The 20,859-nt window shown below is 48.4% G+C and overlaps 1 protein-coding gene across 1 annotated transcript in view; it reads right to left on the bottom strand.

Moving 5' to 3' along the window:
• The window catches only part of LOC115081012 (nuclear factor 1 X-type-like), an 86,412-nt gene extending 66,236 nt beyond the window's left edge, over positions 1 to 20,176 (bottom strand). The window contains 4 exon segments of the mRNA XM_029585519.1: positions 18,921 to 18,969; positions 18,971 to 19,297; positions 19,299 to 19,454; positions 20,119 to 20,176. Of these exon segments, the coding sequence (XP_029441379.1) occupies positions 18,921 to 18,969; positions 18,971 to 19,297; positions 19,299 to 19,454; positions 20,119 to 20,121 (535 nt within the window). The 5' untranslated portion in view covers positions 20,122 to 20,176.
• Between the last annotated feature and the right edge of the window lie 683 nt (positions 20,177 to 20,859).

Here is a 20,859-nt window from a genome sequence, read left to right as displayed (position 1 = left end):
TCCTGTAGGCCCGAAGCTTTGAATCAAGCCAGTCTTCTGGCTCCTGTAGTTATGGTTGATGATCTCGAGACTCTCTTGAAAACTGATGTATGCAGGTCTTATGAGGTGTTTGGTACATTCATCAGCTTTGTTCAAGTGAGGCAGGTGTACACTGGTCTTGAGTGTCCAAAGGAACACGAACTCATAAAAGCACTGGACCCCTTTAGAATTGGAGGGCTGAAATTCTGCTTTGCAACACTGATGACTGGGAGACTCTCTTTCCTGCTTTGACTAGTAATTTGGCGACCTTATCAGGAGTACTAGAGTGCGCTATAGATCTTTCTGCTTTCTTGAAGGTAGATTCTATCACCGCTAATTCATGAGGAAGTTGTACTACCATGGACAGAATTTAACTTTATATTTAAGGTCCAGTTTTCTGGCAACTGGAAGAGTGGAGAGGGGAGTGTGCGACATTTTAGAGTGCACCTCCTGAAGGGTTTTATGGACTGGGACTGAAATGGCTTGTTTGGATCTCAGCTTGTATTTCAGAACCCCGGATAGAGCTTCCTTTGAGTCTACCTCTTCTTCTAATTTAAACGGAATTGCTTTTCCTGTTTTTTGGGGGTTTTTTGGAGGAAATGCCAGGTAGATCAAGTCTTCTGGAGGAGCGGTGCTTCTAAGCTGGCTCTGGCAAGGGATCTGAAGGCTCCCCCCCCCCCCCCGGAAAATGGAAGAAGAAAGAATCATAAGATGAAGGAGAATCTTCCTCAGAGTTGGAAAGCAAACCCGTTAAGTCCATGGAAGAAGGCTTATCCCTTGAGGAGGAGCTGCGAGATTTATCCAGGAGGGCTTTCTGACAGAAGTAGCCGAGTGTGATTACAGCAGCAGGCTGTGGGCCAAGGGAGCCCAAGATTCAAAAAACGCCGCCACTCCTTGTGATCTTGGGGCAAGTCATTTCTCCTTCCACTGGCTAGGACCGTGAGCCCTCTGGGGATATGGGGAAATTACCTACGGTACCCGAATGTAACTCACCTTCGGCTACCAACGAAAAGGCCTGAGATAAATCCAAATTTAAAAAAAAACAAACAAAAAAACTTTCTGAAAAAGAGGAATAGACGATTGGGAGTCAAACTGGACAGACGACTTTTCCAAAACGAGCTCTATAAGTGAAGGAAGTGGAGGAGTGGATGGAATGATCTCCATATAGTTATGGACAAACTCCAAGCAAAGCTTTTGGATGAATGGATGGTATTCAGGGAGGTGGAGGGACAGGAAGCTCCAGAGAAGTGCTGTCTGACTGCGGCACTAGGATGGAAGGAGTGCTTTTCTCAGCAGAATCGCCGGGCTGAATAATTGCCGCTTCAGTGCCAGAAAAGTTTCAGTTTTGAAATCTTTGGCACCGGGGGCCCATCCATAGCTGCTGCTCCGAGACACCGGCGCAGCGGGATGGCGGCGAGACCTCATGCTGAAGGAGACTTGGTGTGGCGCAACTCTTGTGGGAAAGTTTCAGTGTCTTCGGCACCGATGGGGATGATTTCTTTTCCTTAAGCAGAAGGAAGGGGCATGGCTTCAGCGTTAAGGAGGCTCTGACATTCTCCTTTTTTTTTTTTTTTGGGACTGGTCCTCTCTGAGGAGGGAGGATTATTGGAATTTCAGTTTAAAAAGAGACCTGTATGAGAAAGCTGGAGGGGGACCCTTGTCCACGAGCCATGCGGTCACGGACATCATGAGGAGCCCAGGTGGCAAAAGCAGAGATCATGGAAATTCTAGGCCGGGCATTTTATGTTTGGATTTAGAGCAAAGCTAAAGGGTCCTCTTCCCCAATATAATACCAGCTTTGTGGGCATAAGGAAAAAAATATCTAATTAAATAAAAAAATTGTTAAGCAGAAACAAAAAAAAAAGCAAAAAGGTCTGGTAGAAAGAAAAATATTAAAACTATAAGAATGAAGAAAAAAACAGAAAAATTACCTGAAAATTTTCAGTGAACAGCAGAGAGAGCAATGCCCTTTCATTTTAGTGGAAGCTCGCACGGAAATACCTATATAAGCACGCTCGCGTCGACGCCATCCAGCGACCTCACCCTTATAACGTAGCTGAATTCGGTCCTGCTTGACCGCGCCACTTCCACTATCAGCAGGCATTTACACTCGGGTTCTCTTGGATGGCTTTTATGCCTCACTTTACTGTACATTCATGGTAACTAAGATCTCCTCTCGCACTTTAGGGACTAACCGGCTTTGAACTCTGTCCTGCTACAAAGCCGCTCTAGAAGTGAGGACAACATCAGAAATTAGAGGGGGGGGGGGGTGTTATCAGCCCTGTAGGGAAGAGAAAGTCTCAGGAAGATGCTGAGTTGGCGGGGGGGGGGGGGGGGGGGGGGGGGGCCCGAAGCTCCAGGACAGGTGTGGGATGCCTCCCTTCTCCAGACTCCACAGCTGCGTAACCCTGTCAGCATGGAGTCCAGATAGGCCGAGCCTACCCTAGGTTCTACACCCTCACTGCATTTATGGACGTATAGTCCCTAATATTCTGTAGGAAAACTACAAGTCCCAGCATCCAGCAGATGACAGAAACCAGGAGCATCTCAGCCTTCTCCGGCTGACAAGGACCAATCCAGCGAGCAGAGACAGCAAGAGAATAGAGAATGGAAACAGAAAAGGCCTTCCTCCCTCCTGCTACCTGGAGAGCAATGGCGGCTTTTCTGCTCTTTTCTTAGTGACAAGGAGCTGCTGTTTGCTCAGCCAGCTGCTATCTGAAGGGCACTGTTAGCCCTGGGACAGGCCTGAGCAAACAGGAACAGAACGTACCCGAAACAACAGAAGCCAGACCTTGCTTCAGGGCACCTGCAGCTTCCGCATGCAGCTCATTCCCTGGCCTCAGATAAACCCGATCCAGTGTCAGTGTGTGATGCAAACACAGTCTCTTCTGGTATTTCCAGCCCCTGTGCTCTCTGCATTGTGCAGGAGTCTCCTCTGGTATTTCCAGCCCCTGTGCTCTCTGCACTGTGCAGGAGTCTCCTCTGGTATTTCCAGCCCCTGTGCTCTCTGCATTGTGCAGGAATCTCCTTTTGGTATTTCCAGCCCCTGTGGTCTCTGCATTGTGCAGGAGTCTCCTCTGGTATTTTCAGCCCCTGCGCTCTCTGTACTGTGCTGGAGTCTCCTCTGGTATTTCCAGCCCCTGCGCTCTCTGCATTTCTCAGGAGTCTCCTCTGGTATTTCCAGCCCCTGCGCTCTCTGTACTGTGCTGGAGTCTCCTCTGGTATTTCCAGCCCCTGCGCTCTCTGTACTGTGCTGGAGTCTCCTCTGGTATTTCCAGCCCCTGCGCTCTCTGCACTGTGCAGGAGTCTCCTCTGGTATTTCCAGCCCCTGTGCTCTCTGCACTGTGCAGGAGTCTCTTCTGGTATTTCCAGCCCCTGTGCTCTCTGCATTGTGCAGGAGTCTCCTCTGGTATTTCCAGCCCCTGTGCTCTCTGCATTGTGCAGGAGTCTCCTTTTGGTATTTCCAGCCCCTGTGGTCTCTACATTGTGCAGGAGTCTCCTCGGGCATTTTCAATCCCTGCGCTCTCTGTACTGTGCTGGAGTCTCCTCTGGTATTTCCAGCCCCTGCGCTCTCTGCATTTCTCAGGAGTCTCCTCTGGTATTTCCAGCCCCTGCGCTCTCTGTACTGTGCTGGAGTCTCCTCTGGTATTTCCAGCCCCTGTGCTCTCTGTACAGTGCTGGAGTCTCCTCTGGCATTTTGCTATTTTCAGCCCCTGCGCTCTCTGTATTTTCCTGGAGTCTCCTCTGGTATTTCCAGCCCCTGCGCTCTCTGCATTTCTCAGGAGTCTCCACTGGTATTTCCAGCCCCTGCGCTCTCTGTACTGTGCTGGAGTCTCCTCTGGTATTTCCAGCCCCCCGCGCTCTCTGTACTGTGCTGGAGTCTCCTCTGGTATTTCCAGCCCCTGCGCTCTCTGTATTTTCCTGGAGTCTCCTCTGGTATTTTTAGCCTTTGTCGTAGTGCATCACCGCCGTCCTGAATCTTTTGCGAACACCCTGTCACTGTAACACCATCGCTTCGAACACTGTGTCACTGATTCCTCAGGCTTTATGACTCTCACGTGCAGAAAACTGATGTTCTCAGCGGATAATCCCCAGTGCTTGTGCTTTCACACCAATCACACCTGAGTGCAAAGGCAGTATAACAAGTTAATAAACCTAACTAAATACCTGGCATCCATCATCAGTGCCGCACCTAACCCTGGCATCTCCTATAACCGGAGGATATATCTGAGGTTGGCGCTGGGGTAACAGTGGATGCTGGTGCATCTGATATTCCCAACCAAGATCTCCCGAACTTTAAAACGCCAGTAACGGAGGACCCAGACCATCGCAAGCAGTAAAATCTAAAAAGTGAGTAAGTCACGCGGTGAGAAACAAAAGCAAGCCTGAGGATGGGGGTGCGGTGTGGTTTAAGAGAAATGGACAACAGGGCAGATGGAGGGAGGGGGAAAAGAGGTGGAGGAAAGCATGGGATAGAAAGCAAGAGAAAGAGAGGGAAGGAAAGGCTGAACAGGACGCATAGCACAGAGGCAGTTCAAGGAGCTGACAGGGGCCCAGAGGAGGGGGGAGTCCTCTACATTCACACCAGGGCACTGACCCCTACCTAAGGGGTTCCTTGCAGAAATCCATCCCTCCCACCCGCCCCGCCTCACAAAGCAGGACCTTATTACAAAACCCTCACTCCCTCCTTGCCAGGCAGTTCATGATCTCCCTACCACCAGGAAAGAGCACAACACCCTGATACAATGTGAGCTTATACCAAGACAGGAACATGGAAAGCCAAATGCCCCCACGTGCATCTGCCAATGCACCTCACTCCTGCCCTGCAGCACCTCCTGCTATTCCAGTACTGAGACCCTCACACACAGCCCTGCCCATGCACCTCACTCCTGCCTCGCAGCACCCCCTGCTATTCCAGTACTGAGACCCTCACACACAGCTCTGCCAATGCACCTCACTCCTGCCCTGCAGCACCCCCTGCTATTCCAGTACTGAGACCCTCACACACACACAGCTCTGCCAATGCACCTCACTCCTGCCCTGCAGCACCCCCTGCTATTCCAGTACTGAGACCCTCACACACAGCTCTGCCAATGCACCTCACTCCTGCCTTGCAGCACCCCCTGCTATTCCAGTACTGAGACCCTCACACACAGCTCTGCCAATGCACCTCACTCCTGCCCTGCAGCACCCCCTGCTATTCCAGTACTGAGACCCTCACACACAGCTCTGCCAATGCACCTCACTCCTGCCCTGCAGCACCTCCTGCTATTCCAGTACTGAGACCCTCACACACAGCTCTACCAATGCACCTCACTCCTGTCCTGCAGCACCTCCTGCTATTCCAGTACTGAGACCCTCACACACAGCTCTGCCAATGCACCACACTCCTGCCCTGCAGCACCCCCTGCTATTCCAGTACTGAGACCCTCACACACAGCTCTGCCAATGCACCTCACTCCTGCCCTGCAGCACCTCCTGCTATTCCAGTACTGAGACCCTCACACACAGCTCTGCCAATGCACCTCACTCCTGCCCTGCAGCAGCTCCTGCTATTCCAGTACTGAGACCCTCACACACAGCTCTGCCAATGCACCTCAGTCTTCCCACTCTGTACTTGGAGTTTCAAGATATAGGAGAATTAGAAAAGGAACAGAGAGGGGCGACCAACATGATAAAGGAGATGGGATGATGCCCCTATGAGGAAAGGCTGAAGAGCTTAGGACTCTTCAGCTTGGAGAAGAGACGGCTGAGGGGGGATATGATACAGGTCTATAACATAATGAATGGAGTGGAACAAGTAAACATTAATCAGTTGTTTACTCTTTCAAAAAGTACAAAGACCAGGGGACACACAATGAAGTCACTAAGTGATAGATTTAAGACAAATAGGAGAAAATATATTTTTACTCAACACATAATTAAACTCTGGGTTTGTTGCCAGAAGATGTGATGAAAACTGTTGCTGTAGTTGCCTTTAAGAAAGGTTTAGAAAAAATTGCTGGAGGAAACGTCTATTAACCATTAAGGTGGAGTTGCAGAAATCCCCTTCTTATCCCTAGGATAATGTTCTCATGTTCTGAAGGGAAATATGTAGAACATAAGAACAAGCCATACTGGGTCGGACCGAGGGTCCATCAAGCCCAGCATCCTGTCTCCAACAGTGGCAAAGCCAGGTCACAAGTGCCTGGCCGGATCCCAAGGGCTAGAGAGATTCCAAGCTGCTTATACCAGAGATCAACTTTTGTTTTTTTAATTTGGCCATAAAATATATTTTTCTTCTTTTTTTTTCAGTCCTGCACTTTTTTTTTGTAAATAAGAGGTGTGTACATTTCTTCCATCCTATCCTGTGTCATTATCCATGCTGTATTCATGCTTTACGTGTATCAGCGTGACGCCTGCACGGGGCTCTGATGAAGATCTGCTCTTCAGCTGTCTGTGCTGTATTCATGTTTTACGTGTATCAGCGTGACGCCTGCACGGGGCTCTGATGAAGATCTGCTCTTCAGCTGTCTGTGCTGTATTCATGCTTTACGTGTATCAGTGTGACGCCTGCATGAGGCTCCGATGAAGATCTGCTCTTCAGCTCTCTGTGCTGTATTCATGCTTTATGTGTATCAGTGTGATGCCTGCACGGGGCTCTGATGAAGATCTGCCCTTCAGCCGTCTGTGCTGTATTCATGCTTTACGTGTATCAGTGTGACGCCTGCATGAGGCTCCGATGAAGATCTGCCCTTCAGCCGTCCGTGCTGTATTCATGCTTTACGTGTATCAGTGTGACGCCTACATGGGGCTCTGATGAAGATCTGCCCTTCAGCCATCTGTGCTGTATTCATGCTTTACGTGTATCAGTGTGACGCCTGACTGGGGCTCTGATGAAGATCCGCTCTTCAGCTGTCCGTGCTGTATTCATGCTTTACGTGTATCATTGTGACGCCTGCACGGGGCTCTGATGAAGATCTGCCCTTCAGCCGTCCGTGCTGTATTCATGCTTTACGTGTATCAGTGTGACACCTGCACGGGGTTCTGATGAAGATCTGCCCTTCAGCCGTCTGTGCTGTATTCATGCTTTACGTGTATCAGTGTGACGCCTGCATGGGGCTCTGATGAAGATCTGTTCTTCAGCTGTCTGTGCTGTATTCATGCTTTACGTGTATCAGTGTGACGCCTGCACGGGGCTCTGATGAAGATCTGCTCTTCAGCCGTCTGTGCTGTATTCATGCTTTACGTGTATCAGTGTGACGCCTGCATGGGGCTCTGATGAAGATCTGCTCTTCAGCTGTCTGTGCTGTATTCATGCTTTACGTGTATCAGTGTGACGCCTGCATGGGGCTCTGATGAAGATCTGCTCTTCAGCCGTCTGTGCTGTATTCATGCTTTACGTGTATCAGTGTGACGCCTGCATGGGGCTCTGATGAAGATCTGCTCTTCAGCCGTCTGTGCTGTATTCATGCTTTACGTGTATCAGTGTGACGCCTGCACGGGGCTCTGGTGAAGAACTGCTCCCTCCCCGCTCACCCCGCTGCTCGCCCACCGTATTCAGCTGGCGACCTCCAGGCTTGTTTCCTCCCTGGCGGCGGCGGCAGCGCCCGGGTCTGTCCGAGCTGCACGCTGGGAGAGGGGGGGGGGGGAGGCTGGAAATAGAAACCATCGTGGGGCACAGCTCGGCCCAGATCCCTGCGGCTCTGGCCGGGTCAGAAAGAAGGTGGGGGGGGGGGGGGGCAAGGCTGCATGCCAGGCTGGGTGGAAAGGCAAGAGAAAGGGAGATGCAAGGTGCCAGGGGCAGATGGACTTCCTGCCCCCCCCCCCCCCCGACCCCCTGCGTTCCCGGAGGAAATACTGCTGTTCTCACGTCCTCAGCCCTGCCAGGGAGGGATTAGCATTTCTTTAACTTTTCCTGCCCCCCCCCCTTCCATGCCCCCCCCCCCCCCCCTCTGCCCACGCTGAGTGAGACTGAGCTCTCCTCACCCCTGCGAGAGAGAGAGGGAGAGAGAAAGCCAGTGCTATTAATATTCACGGGTCAGGCAGGTTATAATTAGACACTGGACGTGCACTCTCCCGGCTGGGCCCAGAGCGAGGGGCGAGCTAAGAATAGGGAGAGTGGTGTCTCCCCACCCCTGATAGGAAGGGGCAGAGAATCTTCCTGCATCTCCCAGGAAGAGGCGAGGGAAAAGCTCTCTCGTGGCTGGATCGGGTTACAGAGACACTCAGTCCTTCAGCACAGTCCCCTGCTCTCTCATGGCTGGATCGGGTTACAGAGACACTCAGTCCTTCAGCACAGTCCCCTGCTCTCTCATGGGTGGATCGGGTTACAGAGACACTCAGTCCTCCAGCACAGTCCCCTGCTCTCTCATGGCTGGATCGGGTTACAGAGACACTCAGTCCTTCAGCACAGTCCCCTGCTCTCTCATGGCTGGATCGGGTTACAGAGACACTCAGTCCTTCAGCACAGTCCCCTGCTCTCTCATGGCTGGATCGGGTTACAGAGACACTCAGTCCTTCAGCACAGTCCCCAGCTCTCTCATGGCTAGATCGGGTTACAGAGACACTCAGTCCTTCAGCACAGTCCCCTGCTCTCTCATGGCTGGATCGGGTTACAGAGACACTCAGTCCTTCAGCACAGTCCCCAGCTCTCTCATGGCTGGATCGGGTTACAGAGACACTCAGTCCTTCAGCACAGTAATAAGAACATAAGATATGCCATACTGGGTCAGAACAAGGGTCCATCAAGCCTAGCATCCTGTTTCCAACAGTGGCCAATCCAAGCTACAAGTACCTGGCAAGTACCCAAACATTAAACAGATCCCGTGCTACTAATCCCAGTAATAGCAGTGGCTATTTCCTATTGATCAATATCAGTTTATGGACTTCTCCAGAAACTTATCTGAATCTTTTATAAAATCAGCTGCACTAACTGGCCTAACCACATCCTCTGGCAACAAATTCCAGAGCTTTATTGTGCGTTGAGTGAAAAAGAATTTTCCAAGATTAGTCTTAAATGTGCTACTTGCTAACTTCATGGAGTGCCCCCTAGTCCTTCTATTATATGAAAGAGTAAATAACCGATTCACATCTCCCCGTTCTAGACCTCTCATGATTTTAAACACCTCTATCATATCCCCCCTCAGCCGTCTCTTCTCCAAGCTGAAAAGTCCTAACCTCTTTAGTCTTTCCTCATAGGGGAGCTGTTCCATTCCCTTTATCATTTTGGTTGCCCTTCTCTGTACCTTCTCCATCACAATTATATCTTTTTTGAGATGCGGCGACCAGAATTGTACACAGTATTCAAGGTGGGGTCTCACCATGGAGCGATACAGAGGCATTATGACATTTTCCGTTTTATTCACCATTCCCTTCCTAATAATTCCCAAAGCTAGATCCTGATTTCTGAACAATACTCTTGTTTGATTAATTACAGTGAATAAGTGCTGGGTTATTATCTTTCTCTTGTTTATAAGTTAATGGTTAAAAACTACTGTAGTTTAAATTTTATTTTTATTTTGAAAATTGATCATGAGTTTTTTGACTGTAATTTTTTTCCAAAATTTTTAATTTTAATTTTTTGCTTAATGCAGTTGGGGGGCTATTTTATTTTATATTTTAGTTAGGTTTTTATTTTTGATAGTGTATTGTAAACCGTTTTGGTCATGTCATGTACTTGGTAAAACGGTATATAAATGATTTAAATAAATAAATAAAAATAAATAAATTCTGTTTGCTTTTTTGATCGCCGCAGCACACTGAGCCGACGATTTCTATGCGTTATCCACTATGATGCCTAGATCTTTTTCCTGGGTGGTAGCTCCTATGGTTGGATCATGTCGTAGGCGTCCTCAGTCCTTCAGCATGGTCCCTGACCCTCATGGTTGGGTGGGTTACAGAGACACTCGGTGTACACAATATAATCATTTATTTTTTTTCTCCCACATTTATTTATTAAATGTTTATGAATTTCTTTAAAAAAAAAAAAATTAAAAAATCAGTATGACTGGGGAGAATTTTAAAAAGCTTTTTTTTTTAATGAAACCAGACCCTTCCCGATGGGACCTTCTTCTTTCTGCTACGGCTACTGACCTCTCTCTTTCTCCACCACGTCTCTAGAAATAAATTATTAATAGCAAGAGCGCGCGCAAATAAAATATCGGTAAGCTAGATGCCGGCGCGCGCGCACAGGATAGAGGGTGGGAAGCTCGTCTGCAGGAAGATAAATGCCCCCGAGCAGGAAGAGAGACCGCCAACAGCTTCCCCACAGTCAGACCCGTACAGAAGCAGGTTTACAGGGGGTCCAAGCCGTTTCCCCCCTCCCGAAAGGCTGAGGGGGGAGAGGCAGAGGGCAAGCAGCGCCAGCGTTCTCCGGGCACCGAGCGCGTGCAGGTCTGCGAGGAACTGCAGGAGTCAGAAAGCAATCGCGCAGAGAGGGAGCCGACGCTCGTGTCTGAAGTTTCAACCAGATTTTCAGCTTGCTTTTTTTCTATATACGTATATATATATATATTTATATTTTTATATAGTTTTTTTTTTAATGCTCAAATTGTGATCGGCACGAGCGAAAAAGGGTTAATAGGAAGAAAAATAAATTTAAAAGCATTCAGGACGATCCAATGCAGCGAGCTCAGCCGGGCGCACCGTGTAACCCTGGGGGGGGGGGGGGGGGTCGGACGCTGGTTTCGGACGGACGTCCACGGCCCCTTATATACCGTAAAGGGGGGATCGGCGCGCATCCAACCCCTCGTGAAACTAACGGCGCTCGTCCATCGCAAATCCAAAAAATAAATAAATAAAAGTGCGCCCGACCTGCACATTTTCACGCCCAGAAATTAACGCCTGCCCGGGGCAGGGCACTCATTTTTCCCAGAAGCCCAAAAAAAAAAAAAAATGTGCAGAAAACAGATCCTCAGACTTGATATCCTCAGACTTAATATCGTGGCGGGACCAAGTCGGAGGAACCAAAAGGTTTAAAAAAAAAAAGCGTGCCGTGGTCAGCTTAGGAAAAAAAAGGGGGCGCAGAATTAACGAGGGTCCCCTGGCCCTAACCCCGCTGACAGCCACCGCCAAGGAGGTATTAGGGGCGCCAGTTTCACGCCCGGCTTTATTGTGTCGGCCTGGTTATTCGGCTGTCGGGGGGGGGGGGGGGAGAGACCCCTCCGTCGACCCCCCCTGTGTGCCTGCATTTAACCCGGACCTGGCAGGGGGCATTACCCAGGGAAGAAGGCGAGGCTGGGGGGGGGGGGGGGGGGGGAGGACGCTTGCAGTTTTGCGCATATCCTGGGATTCTCAGAAGCATTTAAACGTCCCTGAGCTATTTCTGCGCACCCTGTGAAGCTCAGGTTTATGCTGCGCCGGGATTGGAACTCACACCACACACACACTTAGTGCCCAGCCCTGGCTACTCGGGGCTCCCACCTCAAGTTTTTCACCTGCACCTTCCAGTTTTCTCTGGAAACGCAGAAAAAAAATAAAGAACGTGTGGCCCCCTCCTTCCAGTTTATCCAGGCTGACGGTTCCCACCACTCCCTCGGGGATGCCCCCTGCATTCATCCTGCTCTCCTGGATTCGGATATTCTAATTATGTGGCCCCCATATTCTGTATCGGGGGGGGGGGGGCGACCGAGGTGAGGCGTTTAAGTTTAGGCGTAGGGGCTCTCTTTCCCCCCCACGGGAGGCGTACTGGGGCTCTAGGGCCGGCGTGATGGGTTTGCAGCGCTTGCCTTTCAACCAGGTTTGGCTCGTTGCTGTTTCGGGTGCTGGCAGCCAGTGCCGTTGTGGCCCGACGGGCTCGCTCCATACGTACGGAGCGTGGTTTCCGCAGGGTCTTCTGCCGCCGGCAGGGAAGGGAAGTAGCATCGGAAGGGGTTTGGGTGAGCAGTCCCAGTTCTGTCCCGCAAGCGCAGGTGCGTGAATGACTCCCGGACCTCGTGCCCGTGCGAGAGGTCCGCAGGTCCACGCAGGAAGAGCTGGGGGGGGGGGGGTCCTCTGTCACACGTCAGTCCCGCTCTCACCCCAGGACTTGCCCGTCTCTCCCAGCGATATAGTGCTTGCACCCCCGTACGTCCTCTCCTCTCTCCTCTGTCCTCTTCCTGTCTTTTTCTCATTCCTCCGGCCTTTTGGATTTTCTGGATTTGTGTCTCGCATTCAGGACGAGAGGATTTCCCGGGCGGGGGGTGGGTTAGGGAGGGCCGGTGACTGCGGGCACTGTTTTGGGGAAAATTAGTAAAAGCCCGCGTGACTGAGAGTGGCCACGAACTCGCGGACGCTGCCGCCCGCCGTCTCCGAAAGGTGTTAAGGACGCTTGCGGTCTTTTCGCCACGCGGGCCAGGCGATATTCGGGGAGGGGGTGGGCGGGCTGGGGGAGGGACCGTGCGCCGACCTCTGCAGGTTACGGCCGATGCCATTTAAATAACTGCGAAAAAAAAAAAAAGTAGCAAATAATAAAACCAGGCAGGACAGCAGCGCAGCTCACTTCCCGGATTCTGGCACTGGTCCGTAGAGCCTCTGGTCTTATTCTTTTCCAGGGCGTTCTCCTCTCTCTCTCTCTCGCCACTGCTTCTCCACTCATTTTTCCTGACCGTCCCCACATCCCTGGCTCTCTTTTTCACCGTTCTCACCCCCCCCCCCCCCGACCACCCCGAGGGAGAAGGAGGCCGCCTGGAGCCCGTCCCGGCGCCGGGTGCGAGAGACAGCCGGGGGGGGGGGGGTGCCGATGCCACCCCCACCCTCCTCCCGTAAAGCAATCTAATGAAATGGAGCAAACCACAATCGTTAAGGATGGGAGGGGGCAGACACCCCCCCCCCCCCGGTCACAAATCTGCCCTCCCCTCCCCCCTCCCCCCCCCAGGAAACTTTCCTGGCTTGAAAAAAACAAAAACCGTGGACCTCTGTTGCCCAGGTCGTACATCAGGGGCGGCGGGGGGAGGGGGGTCATTTTCCACGCGTGCCCCCAGCACGCGCACCTTTGCATTTTGGGAAGTACCGTGCGCTCATTTTCCTGAAAGGAGGCTCTGGGCGGGCGGTGGCGGGTGGCCCCTTGACCCTCGCAAGGGTCTGCAGGGAAGAGAAACCCCAGGGCGCGCTGCTGGTCCGGACGGTGGTCCCCCCCGGCTCCTGCTCTCCCTCCCCCTTTTTGAATGCGCCTTTGTGACTCGCTGCTCGGGCAGGAGCCTTCCTAAGCCCGTGGGGGCAGGGACCAAACTCTTTCAGATCTCACTTTTGTGGCCGCTTTACATTTGCTTTGGCTTCAAGTCCCAAACTCTCCCCCTGCAGGGGTGGACGTTACTCCATTTAGTTTTATTTATTTTAAATTTCGGACTGCCGCGCCAGTTTTAGCTCAAGGCTCCTCAAACAAACACCCAAATCTCCCAGAGAGCCTGGAGAGGCTTTTTTTTTTTTTTTAAACAAGCAGCAAAGATCATGGAGGGCACGGGAAAAAGGCACAGTCTACAGGCGTGTGCGTGTCTAAAACTCCATGCATGTGCGGGTGTCTCCATGTTTCCCTGTGAGTTTGCTGCAAGTGTGCATGTCCCTCTTTTTGCATATGTATTTGGATGTGTGCCTGTATTTGCATATTTCCCTGTGTATTTGCATATTATTCATAATGTCTTAACAACTTAATAGCGACTTTATTGACTAGTGGTTACTGTATGCCTGCTATTTCCATGTCTGTCCATGCTATACGATGCCTGACTTTACTCTTATTGTTGATTCACTTAACAGTTTCTTTCATTAGCTATTTGATAGAGTGTGTTCTTAATGTACCCTTCTCTGAACGTAGGAAGGGCAGGTAATAAATGCTTTTAAATCAAATAAATACATTTCCCTGTGTATTTTCATGTGTGCGTGTGTGTCTTTTTGTATGGTTATTTGGATGTGTGTCCGTGTTTGCATGTGTATTTGGATATGTGCATGTGTGCAACTTTTTGCATGTGTATTCAGATACGTGCATGTGTGTGTCTTTTTGCATGTGTATTTGGATACGTGAATGTGTTTGCATACTTCCTTGTGGGTTTGCATGTGTGCGTGTGTGTCTTTTTGTATGTGTATTTAGATACAGGCATGTGTTTGCATATTTCCCTGTGTGTTTGCATGCGTGTGTATTTTGCATGTGTATTTGGATACGTGCATGTGTGCGTGTATGTCTTATTGCATGTGTATTTGTATACGTGCATGTGTTTGCATATTTCCTTGCGGGTTTGCATGTGTGAGTGTGTGTCTTTTTGCATATGTATTTGGATCCGTGCATGTGTTTGCATATTTCCCTGTGTGTTTGCATGTGTGCGAGTGTGTCTTTTTGCATGTGTATTTGTATACGTGCATGTGTTTGCATATTTCCTTGTGGGTTTGCATGTGTGTGTGTGTCTTTTTGTATTTGTATTTGGATACGTGCATGTGTTTGCATATTTCCTTGTGGGTTTGCATGTGTGCGTGTATGTCTTTTTGTATGTGTATTTAGATACAGGCATGTGTTTGCATATTTCCCTGTGTGTTTGCATGCGTGTGTATTTTGCATGTGTATTTGGATACGTGCATGTGTGCGTGTATGTCTTATTGCATGTGTATTTGTATACGTGCATGTGTTTGCATATTTCCCTGTGTGTTTGCATGTGTGCGAGTGTGTCTTTTTGCATGTGTATTTGTATACGTGCATGTGTTTGCATATTTCCTTGTGGGTTTGCATGTGTGTGTGTGTCTTTTTGTATTTGTATTTGGATACGTGCATGTGTTTGCATATTTCCCTGTGTGTTTGCATGTGTGTGTGTGTCTTTTTGCATGTGTATTTGGATACGTGCATGTGTTTGCATATTTCCCTGTGTGTTTGCATGTTTATTTATTTATTTATTTATTAAAGGCTTTTCTATACCGAATTTCTTGATACAAATCAAATCAACTCGGTTTACATCAAACAATTAGGAACTATAACCAACCAAACAGTAAATACAATTTGAAGGAGAGTAAAGTTACATTATAACAAGGATGTATAACTTGGAGGAGGAAAAATAAGAGGCATGTGTGTGTGTGTCTTTTTGTATGTGTATTTGGATACGTGCATGTGTTTGCATATTTCCCTGTGTGTTTGCATGTGTGCATGTAAGTGTCTTTTTGCATGTGTATTTGGATCCGTGCACGTGTTTACTTATTTCCCTGTGTGTGTCTTTTTGCATGTGTATTTCAATCCGTGCATGTGTTTGCATATTTCCCGGTGTGTTTGCATGTGTGCGAGTGTGTCTTTTTGCATGTGTATTTTGATCCGTGCTTGTGTTTGCATGTGTGTGTGTGTCTTTTTGTATGTGTATTTGGATACGTGTATGTGTTTACATATTTCCCTGTGTGTGTGTCTTTTTTCATGTGTATTTGGATACGTGCATGTGTTTGCATATTTCCCTGTGTGTGTCTTTTGATCCGTGCATGTGTTTGCATATTTCCCTGTGTGTTTGCATGTGTGTGTGTGTCTTTTTGCATGTGTATTTGGATACGTGTATGTGTTTGCATATTTCCCTGTGTGTTGCATGTGTGTGTGTGTGTCTTTTTGCATGTGTATTTGGATAGGTGCATGTGTTTGCATATTTCCCTGTGTGTGTCTTTTGATCCGTGCATGTGTTTGCATATTTCCCTGTGTGTTTGCATGTGTGTGTGTGTCTTTTTGCATGTGTATTTGGATATGTGCATGAGTTTGCATATATCCCTGTGTGTTTGCATGTGTGTGTGTCTTTTTGCATGTGTATTTGGATACTTGTATGTGTTTACATATTTCCCTGTGTGTGTGTCTTTTTTCATGTGTATTTGGATACGTGCATGTGTTTGCATATTTCCCTGTGTGGTCTTTTGATCGTGCATGTGTTTGCATATTCCCTGGTGCATGTGTGTGTCTTTTTGCATGTGTATTTGGATAGGTGCATGTGTTTGCATATTTCCCTGTGTGTGTCTTTTGATACGTGCATGTGTTTGCATATTTCCCTGTGTGTTTGCATCTTTTTGCATGTGTATTTGGATACGTGCATGTGTTTGCATATTTCCCTATGTGTTTGCATGTGTGTGTGTCTTTTTGCATGTGTATTTGGATACGTGCATGTGTTTGCATATTTCCCTGTGTGTTTGCATGTGTGTGTGTGTCTTTTTGCATGTGTATTTGGATACATGCATGTGTTTGCATATTTCCCTGTGTGTTTGCATCTTTTTGCATGTGTATTTGGATACGTGCATGTGTTTGCATATTTCCCTGTGTGTTTGCATCTTTTTGCATGTGTATTTGGATACGTGCATGTGTTTGCATATTTCCCTGTGTGCTAGTGTGTCTTTTTGCATGTGTATTTGGATCCGTGCATGTGTTTGCATATTTCCCTGTGTGTTTGCATGTGTGTGTGTGTGTGTCTTTTTGCATGTGTATTTGGATACGTGCATGTGTTTGCATATTTCCCTGTGTGTTTGCATGTGTGTGTGTGTGAGTCTTTTTGCATGTGTATTTGGATCCGTGCATGTGTTTGCATGTGTGAGTGTGTGTCTTTTTGCATGTGTATTTGGATACGTGCATGTGTTTGCATATTTCCCTGTGTGTTTGCATGTGTGTGTGTGTATGTCTTTTTGCATGTGTATTTGGATCCGTGCATGTGTTTGCATATTTCCCTGTGTGTTTGCATGTGTGTGTGTGTGTCTTTTTGCATTTGTATTTGGATCCGTGCATATTTCCCTGTGTGTGTGTGTGTGTGTGTGTGTGTGTCTTTTTGCATTTGTATTTGGATACGTGCATGTGTTTGCATATTTCCTTGTGGGTTTGCATGTGTGTGTGTGTGTGTGTCTTTTTGCATTTGTATTTGGATACATGCATGTGTTTGCATATTTCCCTGTGTGTTTGCATGTGTGTGTGTGTGTCTTTTTGCATTTGTATTTGGATCCGTGCATATTTCCCTGTGTGTGTGTGTGTGTGTGTGTGTGTGTGTCTTTTTGCATTTGTATTTGGATCCGTGCATATTTCCCTGTGTGTGTGTGTGTGTGTGTGTGTGTGTCTTTTTGCATTTGTATTTGGATACATGCATGTGTTTGCATATTTCCCTGTGTGTTTGCATGTGTGTGTGTGTGTGTGTGTCTTTTTGCATTTGTATTTGGATCCGTGCATATTTCCCTGTGTGTGTGTGTGTGTGTGTGTGTGTGTGTCTTTTTGCATTTGTATTTGGATCCGTGCATATTTCCCTGTGTGTGTGTGTGTGTGTGTGTGTCTTTTTGCATGTGTATTTGGATACGTGCATGTGTTTGCATATTTCCCTGTGTGCTAGTGTGTCTTTTTGCATGTGTATTTGGATCCGTGCATGTGTTTGCATATTTCCCTGTGTGTTTGCATGTGTGTGCGTGTGTGTCTTTTTGTATGTGTATGTCTGTGTGGGTGTATTTAGTCTTTCCTGCCAGGGAGCCTGGACCCGGCATTGGCAGGGAGAGGGTATTACAAAGGATTGGGGGGTTGGGGGAGAAGGACGAGGAGGAGGAGGAGGAGGAGAGGATAGCACATAACCAGGCCAGAGCCAGCAAAATAAAATCCCCAGTCCTAGTGTCACTCGCGGGAAGGAAGAGGAGCTGGCAGTGCTACAGCTGCCGGTGTCTTGAGGACTGAGGCCCTCTCGCTGGGACAGCACCCCCGGGAGACGGTGCAGCCGGACACCCCTCCACGCAAAAGCTGCAATGAGACTCAAAAACGCACAGGCCGAGGAAAGCGCCGCCAAACCAGGTTTGCAGAAAGGAGCCGGACACACTATAAATACACTTTGGAGAGGGCCAGGAGATCCTCTACAAGGTGCCAGGGAGCGGAGTCGCTGTGGTTTCATTATACCTTGGGGGGGGGGAGCTGCCCACCCCCCCCCCCCCCCGTGTCCCAGCCCTGAGAGAAACTTGCAATTAAAATAATTATTTAAAAAAACAAACACAAACCCACAAACCAAACGAAGGAAATGTGCTTCCCTCTCCCGTCGTCCTCTCCTGCTGTACGGCAAAGGGTGGAAAGGCAAATAGAAGAATTCTCTCTCCAAATACCGACGGCAGAGTTTTTACTTTGTGGTAGGAACAGATTTCACTCCCCCCCCCCTCCCTGACATTTGCCTGCCCGGCACTGATCCAGACCCGCCATGCCCAGCCAGAGAAAACAAAAGGGTCACAGGCCCAAAGCTTTTAACTTTTTTCTCCCCTTCGCCCATTTCTTTCTCTGGCCAAAATGCAGATCCCGCGTTCCTAGGGAGTTCTTACTGGGCAAGGGCGGCGCGGTGTGTGCGATCCGCTGGGCTCCATACCAGCTCGCGCTCCAAACCCTCTTTGTTTTCATAAAACAATTTAACAAGCGGCACCTTTAACGCCCACCCTCACTTCCCCCAAACCGCTTCAAAGGAAGAAAGGATACAAAATTTTAGGAGAAGAAGAGAAGGTTTAAAAAAAAAAAACCAAAAAACCGAAAAAACGTTAACAGCACAGACGGAATCTGCCAGAGCTGCAGAAAGAAAGGGTAGGGACGTGCAGTTTTCGTGTCATTTCGTTTTAGTGCGCACGAAAATTAAACTGCGCGTGCAAAAATGAAATTGCGCAATCTAAAACGCCACGCAAAATAAAATAAAAACGGAAAGCAAAAAAAAGAAACATTAAAAAAATGTGTTTTTCATGATTTTACCTTTCATTTAAAAATGTGAATCTGCATTTTGGCAGTGAGTGATGCTAAAGCCTGTATTTTATTTTTTTTTTAGCATTTAATAAAATATAATTTAAACAAAAGACGGGAGGGAAGGAAAGAAGAAAAGAGAGATTGAAAAGGGAATAAAATATAAATCATAAAAGCCGAAGGAGACTGAGCCGGAGAGAGAGAGAAGAGATTAACAACCGTAACAACAACCACACAGAAGAAGATGCAATATAAAAAGAGCTCTGGCTCACGGACCTACCGGGAGTGTGGACGAAGTAAGCCAGGTAGAGGTCCAGCTCCTTGATGGAGGACCCCGATGTGGTGAGGCTGGACGCAGAGGCCCGGGTTGGAGCACTGGGGCGACTTGTAGAGCCGCTCCCCGTCCGTACTTTCCAAGGGGATCCCCTGAACAAAATGACCATCACCAAGTCCAAGCCGCCAGACCTTGTCAGCTTGCCGGAGGCAGTCTATCCTCCGGATCTTGCCCTTATGGTCGGGGTTGGAGAGGACGCAGCAGGGCACCTTCTTGCCGGTGACGGTCAGCACGAATGTCTCGCGGAACTCGGGCCTGATGTCCTTGCGCAGCTTGGCCAGCAGGCGGGAAGCCCACTTCTGCTTGACCTCCGGCTTCTCCCCCCAGCAGCTCGTCCTTCACGGCCCGCTCCTCGTCCTTCGACATCCTCTTCTCGTGCTTCTTGAAATACTTCCGCTTGCGGGCCTGCAGGTTGAACCACGTGTAGGAGAAGGCGCGGACGTGCGGGAGCAGGGCCTCGATGAAGGGGTGGAATTCATCCTAAGCCGAGGAGGAGGAGGAAGAAAAAAAAAAAATAAAAAAATTAACAACCATTGAACGGGGAGAGGGGGGGTGTTGGAGGATGAGGGGCGAGAGGAGAGAGAGAGAGATTAAAAAAAAAATAAAAGGGGGGGGGAGGCGGAAGACGACACCTCATGTAAAAAAAAAAAAAAGAAAAAAGAAAAGAAAAATTTTAAAATTAAATTTAAGTGGCGCAGAGCGGCATGAAAACCAAAGAGGCGCCCTACTTCCCACGCCATTTTGCCGCGACCCTGATGCAGTCCTCGCTCTCTTAACTTCACCGGGGTGACATCCCCCCCACCCCGCACTGTTATTAATTTAAAATTTAAGGGAAAGAGAATCACGTCGAGAATTAGGGGGGTTTGTTTTCTTAAAATACATTTTCTCGAAACTATAAAAATTTTGTCTTGCCGGTCGCAGCTGTAACGACTGAAATCTTTTTTTTTTTTTTTTTTTTTTAGGGAGGTGGGGGGAGGGCTGAGGGTGGTTTACCGTCACCATTTCTTACTGCCGTAAAATAAATTGCCTCGTATCAAATAAAATAAAAATGTTTTAAAAAAAAATATGTTTACAAAACATGTAAAAACACGCAGAAACGCGCGCACACACGAGCACACGCACACGACCTTCTCTTCATAGTTACCATTCCTCTGGCTCATCACAGGCTCTACAACTCCCGACTCTGAAATTCTGGACTGAGAGAAAGAGCTTAAGAGGAGCGGGAGAACCCTTCTCCCCCAGCCAAAAAATTATATATATATATATATATTAAATTATCAAACCCCACATACTCGCCCACCCCCAACAACAGAGAGAGGGGAGAGAGGGGGAAAATGGAAGGGCAAATTTAGGAAAAAAAAAAAAGAAGGTTATGCGCGCTTGTTGTGGTTTTTGAGGGAAGGCGTGGGGGGGAGGGGGGGAGGAGAGCAGTGTCAGATCACTCTTGTTTTGAGGGTGGGTGGTGTTTCAAATACAGGAGAGAGAAGAGAGGAGCCCGGGCTGGGTGCTGCCACTAATCTCGGCTGGGCAAAGCATCAAAAAATTAAAAATTAAAAAAAAAAAAAAAAAAAGACAGGAAGAGGGAAGAGAATAAAAATAAAAAAATGAAAACAAACAAAAAAAAATCTATAAAAATTAATTAAAAAAAAAAAAAAGGAGATGCAGAATTGGGTGAAAGATTTGGAAAGGAGGATTAAGCGGTCGGCTCACGCCGCCACGGCTGCGCACACGTCCGGAGTAAAGAAACGGCAGCCTCCCTCCCCACCCCACCCCCGTCAAAGAATTATTATTTTTTTTTTTTGTGGATGGTGGGGGGGGGGGGGGTAGAAGCACGTCCACGAATGGAAAGGAGGGGAGGAAACGTAACCTAAGATTAAAAAGTAAA

This window comes from Rhinatrema bivittatum, chromosome 19, assembly GCF_901001135.1.
Source record: "Rhinatrema bivittatum chromosome 19, aRhiBiv1.1, whole genome shotgun sequence".
Taxonomy (NCBI): domain Eukaryota; kingdom Metazoa; phylum Chordata; class Amphibia; order Gymnophiona; family Rhinatrematidae; genus Rhinatrema; species Rhinatrema bivittatum.
Note: the sequence above shows the minus strand (reverse complement) of the source record. Positions and strands in the feature narration are given on the sequence as shown.